At 37.2% G+C, this 6,960-nt stretch overlaps 1 protein-coding gene across 1 annotated transcript; it reads left to right on the forward strand.

Moving 5' to 3' along the window:
• The first annotated feature begins 4,916 nt into the window (after positions 1-4,916).
• On the forward strand, positions 4,917-6,312 carry LOC122015407 (noroxomaritidine/norcraugsodine reductase-like). Its single transcript, XM_042572279.1, has 5 exons — positions 4,917-5,095; positions 5,172-5,379; positions 5,444-5,660; positions 5,771-5,877; positions 5,961-6,312. The coding sequence occupies exons 1-5, from the start codon at positions 5,001-5,003 to the stop codon at positions 6,135-6,137; spliced, it is 804 nt and encodes a 267-aa protein (XP_042428213.1). The 5' UTR covers positions 4,917-5,000; the 3' UTR covers positions 6,138-6,312.
• Positions 6,313-6,960: the final 648 nt, after the last annotated feature.

Consider the following 6,960-nt stretch of genomic DNA (forward strand, 5'->3'; position numbering starts at 1 on the left):
TCCATCTTAGTCAGAGCTACTATTTATAATTTATAAAGATCTGATAACATGATCTTCTGTGTGTCTCCTCACAATATGTTATCTACAATATAAATTAAATGGGCAACTACACTTAGCATAAATGTAGGTATTTTACCAATGTGATTCTTATTTTTAAATAAATGTTTATACAAAAAGCTAGGCTTTTAGTATACATTCCAACAGGATCAGCAATCGACGATGCAGCAGGGACGTTGCGATTAGGCATCGAGGGAGATAAGGGCAACGACAATGGCAGCTAGGCACAGGTCTAACTGTGGTGGCTGCGGTGGCGAGACACAAGGTGAAGCGACAACGAGATGCTGACGACCGACAAATCGTGGCGGCGGCAAATCGAAGGAGAAGAGGAGCGGCTTCGCACAAGTGAGAGAGATCGAGAGGGGGAAAAGGAAGAATTGGGGAAATGGAAATTGTGGAGAGGGAACTTAGGTATTGGTTTTATACCTTACGTAATAAAATTAATCGACACCCAACCTAAATGGGTATTCCAAATAGGCTTTCTCTCTTATAACTAGCACTGAGGCGAGAGTCTGGAATCCAACTGGATGGTCATTAGACGCGAGGGCCCTTCTTGCTTATAACTCACACTGGGGTGAGAGTCTGGAATTTGACCAGATAGTCGTTAAACGCAAGAGTCCTGCTCGCTTATAACTCGCACTGGGTCGAGAGTCTGGAATTAGAACGGATGGTCAATAGAGGTGAGAGTCATGCTCGTTATAACTTACATTGGGACAAGAGTCTAGAATCCGACAAGATGGTCGTTAGATACGAGAGCCCTACTCACTTATAACTCGCACTAGGTCGAGAGTTTGGAATCCGACCGATTGGTTGTTAGACGCGAGAGCCCTGCTCGCTTATAAATTGGATTGGGGTGAGAGTCTGGAATCTGACCGAATGGTCGTTAGATGCGAGAGTCCAGCTTGCTTATAATTTGCACTTGGGTGAGAGTATGGAATCCAATCGAATGGTCGTTAGATGCGAGAATCCTGTTCACTTATAACTCACACTAGGACGAGAGTCTAAAATCCTATCGAATGGCCATTGGACATAAGAGCTCTGCTCGCTTATAACTCGCACTGGGGTGACAGTTTAGAATCCAACAAGATGGTCGTTAGACGCGAGAGCTCTGCTCGCTTATAACTCACACTAGAGCAAGAGTCCTGAATCCGATCGACATCTCTTTTGTCGAAATATATGAATGCAAAAATAGTAGATGGAAGATTATTCGATTCCATTGTGAATGAGACGATCTCACATTGAGAGTTGAAAGGCATTAAGACTGATTTAAAATAAATTGCAAATGTGAAAATTATAGATATGCACCCACATCGCCTGCAAGAGAGGGTGAGAATCTAAAATCCAGATTTATACTAACCTAATGTGTCTCGTGTTCGAGCATAATCCGAATAAGAGCTAGGTATGTCCAAGTTAAATCAATCGATATTTGTCGTTCGAATCTTTTGCTACTTACTACTCAAGAGTGTAATGGATGCATTGTTATATTGTTAATGAAAAATCTGTAACCTTCATAATAGTAATAGTCGACCATTAATAGTCAGTGACTGTCATTAAATGTAGATCCGCTACATTAATGACCTCCTAGTACCGGCCCCACGGATATAACCGGGCCGAGAGTCCGAATTCGATCGGATAGTCGTTAGATGCGAGAGCCCTGCTCACTTATAATCACACTAGAGTGAGAGTCTAGAATCCGACCGAATGGTCATTAGACGCGAGAGCCCTGCTCTCTTACAATTCACATTGAGGCGAGAGTTTGGAATCCGATCAAATTGCGGTTGGACGCGAGAGCCCTGCTCACTTATAACTCGCATTAGGGTGAGAGTCTGGAATCCGACCAGATAGTCGTTAGACACGAGAGCCCTACTCGCTTATAACTCGCACTGGGTGGAGAGTCTAGAATATGACTGGATGGTCGTTAGACGTGAGAGCCCTACTTGCTTATAACTCACACGGGTGGTTCCCCAATGATGCTCATGCCTTGGCATTTTGAACAGCTTGTATTCTTCAAGTGTCATAGTAACGTTGATTCTACCAGTATCCTCCATCTTTGCATCGTAGAATAGGCAAAGAGGTTCCTACAAATGGTGCCAAATTTGATCTCATCTAGCAGCTGAGTCGGATGGAAGGGGACACCAATGACGAGGGCAATGATGTTGACTAGTAGAGGATCATCGATCGAGGGCTAACGAGGCAAGGGGAGAGGATCACCGACGGTACACACGACCCTGCAAACACCACAAACCAAGAACCCAGGAGCGTTAGAGCAAGAACAAGGGAAGATGTCCTTAGTGTTGGCCCTCCGGCGCTCAAGTTAGAAGAGGTCGAGCAAAAAAAAGTATGAGAAAGTAGAACTATAGTAGATGCGAGGTACAAGCGTATGCACGTATCTTGCCAACAGAGAGGACCTCCTTTTTATATTACATTTCATAACCTCCGCAATCATAAGGCATCAGAGAATATCGAGTGTCAGGAGGCGTCGGGTGATATAGGATGTACGACATACTCCTATTAGGCAGAGGAAAGTTTCGCGGTTTGCATGTTGTAGAGTATTGGAATATTCTCTAACGAATAGTCGTTATTCTCTGACAAGTTGTTGTGATTCCCTGACAACGTTGTCCCCTGGTGAAAGTCAAACTGGTACTAGGATCGACCGGAAGTATGCTAGGAGGCTTGCCTATGAGTGAGGGGATTGAGACTCGAGGGGTCCGGTCGGCTAAGAAACCCAGCGGAAATAGGCTGGGGTTGTACCCAGGAGAAGTGAGGAGACTGAGCCATGGGGGTTCGACCGGTTAAGAAACCAATCGAGAGTAGGCTGGGATAGTGCCTAGGAGAAGTGAAGGGACTAGACCCCAGGGGATCTGGTCGGCTAAGGAATCGATCGACAATAGACTGTAGCAGTGCCCGAGAGAAATAAGAAGACTGAGCCTGGGTCCAACCAACTAAGAAATTGACCAAGAATAAATTGGAATTGTGCTCTAAAAAAATAAGGGGACTGAGATCCAAAAAATCTAACGGACTAGAAAACTGAATGAGAGTAAGATGGGGCACTAGAAATAAAGGGATTGAGTACTGAGGATTCAACCGACTAAAAAATTAATCAAGAATAGGTTAGTACGACGCCTTAAAAAAATGTAAGAAAATTGAGTCCTGATAGGTTCTACCGATCTAGAGTCGGATAGACTTAGATCATTTCCAATCGGTACCCTTTTACAGTATTTTGGTGTAAAAAGGATACCAAATCTCCTCCAATTGAGACCCCAAAATTTATACTAAAATGGTGTAAGCGAACAGTGCAGCACCATCTTGGTGTTGCACTATTCACTTGCACCAAAATAGTGCAAATACGGTTTATTTTAAATATAATATATTATAATATTATATTTATATTTAAAATATTCTTAAATATTATAAATTAATATTATTTAATTTAATTGAATTTATTATATAAATTTTATATATTATAAATTTATATTAATTATTAACTTAAATAAGTAATATTTAAAATATTTGTTATATTACTAAGTTTATAAATATATTAAAATTTATAATATTGGTAATTTCTTTTAAATATTAGTATGTTTATTAAATTATTTCTAATAAAATTATAAAAATATTAATTTTTATTTTCTTGTAATTAAAAGTATAATATCATAAAAATTAGTTATTATGTACAATAAAATTATTAATTTTAATAATAATTATTATCGTAATAAAAATATTTAACAAATTAATATGTATATTGAATAATAAATTATAAGATAGAAAAATAGAATATTTTAAAAAATATTTTTTTTTTAGGTTAAGAAATAATGTATTTTAATTGGAGTTGGAAAAAATTTTAGTGCTCAAAACATACTAAATTAGTGTCCTACCATCTTATCTGTGCCCCTATCAATTTATTGGGATACTCACTTATTTGAGGACATTTTAAGAGAATAGTGTTCGAGTCAATTTTGGCATTTGAGTATATAAATTGGATCATTTTTAATCATAAAATTTATTTTGGTGCACTTTCAATATTAATTTGGTATCATTTGAACATTAAAAATTTTTCTAACTCCAACCAAACCAATGTACACCATTTCTTATACTAAAAAAAAATATTCTTTAAAATATTTTATTTTTCCATCTTATAATTTATTATTCAACATATATATTAATTTATTAATTTGTTAAAAAAATTTATTACGATAATAATTACTATTAAAATTAAAAATTTTATTATACATAATAACTAATTTTATTATGTGTTTGTTATGAAATTATCAATATTATAAATTTTAATATATTTATAATCTTAGTAATATAACAAATATTTTAAAAATTAATTATTTAAATTAATAACTAATATAAATTTATAATATATAAAATTTACATAATAAATTCAATTCAATTAAATAATATTAATTTATAATATTTAAAAATATTTTAAATATAAAGTTAATATTATAATATATTATATTTAAAAAATTCATATTTGCACTATTTTAGTGTAAGTTTTGGAATTTCTATTAGAAAAGATTTGGTATCCTTTTATATTAAAATGATGTAAAAGGGAACCGATTGGTTGGAGATGGTAGGACCATCTCTGTCCTACACCAGAAAGCTGAAATGTTGAATTTTCATACCAAGTCTGGCAGGAGTAAGGTTTAATCAACTAAAGTCGAGGCCTATCCACTATTCTGAACTGTTCAACACGTTATTCCTGCACAGATCCTCATGATCAACATTTTTTTTTTCCAACGATTGTTAGATCAGTCTTTATCCAAGGATTATTGGATGTTAAAATTAAGTTGATTTATTATAATAGTTATGGTCGAAATGTTTTACTTTATCCGGCTGGAAAAGATAATAATCAGGCGATTATTTATAGCGCCTTGTCTTCTCAAGTTTCTCACTGCACTGCTCTAGTCTTTCTAAAAAAAAATCAAAGAAGAAGCATGAACAGCGTGCAGGAACACACTCCCATCGACACAAACAGATGGTCTCTCTCCGGGACAACTGCTCTGGTCACCGGAGGCTCCAAGGGAATCGGGTAGTTACATTCCTCGATCGAATACTCCATCTCTTTCCATCTATATATTTCTACTCATCCATCTAGCTTAATTTAGGTATGCGATCGTCGAGGAGCTCGCCAGACTCGGATCGGCGGTGCACACTTGCGCCCGCAGCCAGGCAGATCTGGAGAAGTGCCTGCAGAAATGGCGCGATTCCAAGCTCAAAGTCACCGGATCTGTCTGCGACGTTTCGTCCCCGAGCGAGAGAGAGAAGCTCATGGCGACGGTGAAGTCCCAATTCGACGGGAAGCTCAACATTCTGGTAATAATTTCCTCAAATCCGAATACTCATGGAAACCGATTTGATAATATTCTTCGTTTTGCAGGTTAACAATGCAGGGACAGCGATCTTCAAACCGGCGATGGAGCAAACCCCGGAGGATTTCAAGCTCTTGATCAGCACAAACCTGGAATCGGCGTTCCACTTGAGCCAACTTGCTTACCCTCTCCTTAGGGATTGTGGAGGCGGCAGTATTGTGTTCATCACCTCCATCGCTGGCAATATTGGCCTGGCGGATATGTCTCTGTACGCATCCACCAAAGGTACTTCTTTCATATTGCTGATTGAATTTGCTCGAATCATTTGGAAGTATGAACTATTTGCTTCGAACTGTTTCTTCTCTCTCTCTCTCTCTCTCTCTTCATTTGATTAGGAGCAATGAATCAACTGACGAGAAATCTTGCTTGCGAATGGGCCAAAGATAACATTAGAACAAACAGTGTAGCTCCAGGGTACATAAGAACACCACTCATTGGCCCTGTAAGTTAACACCGCTTCTTATGATCTAGCTAGAAGAGAGATTTGATTTTGGCTGATGAATATGAATTTGTTTATTGTGGCAGTTTGTGCAAGATGAGGAATTTGTGGCGAGGGAGAATCATCGCGTGCCTCTCGGGCGTTTGGGGGAGCCGGAAGATGTGGCCGGCGTCGTGGCCTTCCTTTGCCTCCCTCCGTCTAGCTACGTGAATGGTCAGGTCATCGTCGTCGATGGAGGTAGAATTGTGAACGGAAATCACTAAGTAGCTATGGAGATATCTTTGAATAAGGTGGGTGGATGTTTGGAATTATGTTCTAATGAAGATCTCGAATAAGATGTTGTTGAACTCTTCATTTAAGTTGTTGTACGGAAAAGTTTATCACTATAATATTCTCTATGGCAATAATTTAATATAAAAATGGGTGTTTCAAATGTTATGAAGCAATTTTTTTCCCCAGTTTTTGGTGATGCATATCAATGATATACCAAGAGATTATAAGGAAAATCATCCAAAATAAAGTTCACTCATGTACTAGACCCCATTCCTCAAATACTCTTGTACTAGACCCCAACTATATGAGCCAAGTTATTAATGGTGAAGATTTTTTAAAATGAAATAGATTTTTAAACTCTGGTCAAATAATTTATTATCACTACCTAACGAAGTAGTATGGTAGAATTGAATTGATGAATGCCATTTGGACTCTTGTCAAATAATATTTTTTTGGATTATTATTATCATTATTCAAAAAAAACTAGTAACATGGTGGAAAAATAATATCGTAGGATTGATGATGCATTTGAATTTGAACTCTGCTCAAATAATGTCTTCTTGGATTATTATCATTAATTAACAAAGTAGTGATATGATAAAGAAATAATAAGATAAGATTGATGAATTTCACTATTGCTAAATAATATGCTTCTTGATCCTATCCGAGGTGAAAGTAGTTGGTTAGGATAGGAACGTGGCTCTTTTATTGATTGAATAAAGATTCCGTGTTATCCTATAATATAAAGAGTATTAGTGTCAGGTCAAGGAAGGAGTCTCGGTGTTAAGTACATGATTCAGGAGAAGAAAATAG

The sequence above is a fragment of the Zingiber officinale genome, chromosome 8B (assembly GCF_018446385.1).
Source record: "Zingiber officinale cultivar Zhangliang chromosome 8B, Zo_v1.1, whole genome shotgun sequence".
Lineage (NCBI taxonomy): Eukaryota > Viridiplantae > Streptophyta > Magnoliopsida > Zingiberales > Zingiberaceae > Zingiber > Zingiber officinale.

Excerpts from the sequence above, each read along its gene's own strand:
- LOC122015407 (XM_042572279.1), top strand. The coding sequence starts at position 5,001 with ATGAACAGCGTGCAGGAACACACTCCCATCGACACAAACAGATGGTCT. Across the intron at positions 5,096-5,171 it reads GGAGGCTCCAAGGGAATCGG|GTATGCGATCGTCGAGGAGC; the intron begins GTAGTTACATTC and ends AGCTTAATTTAG. Across the intron at positions 5,878-5,960 it reads GAACACCACTCATTGGCCCT|TTTGTGCAAGATGAGGAATT; the intron begins GTAAGTTAACAC and ends TTATTGTGGCAG.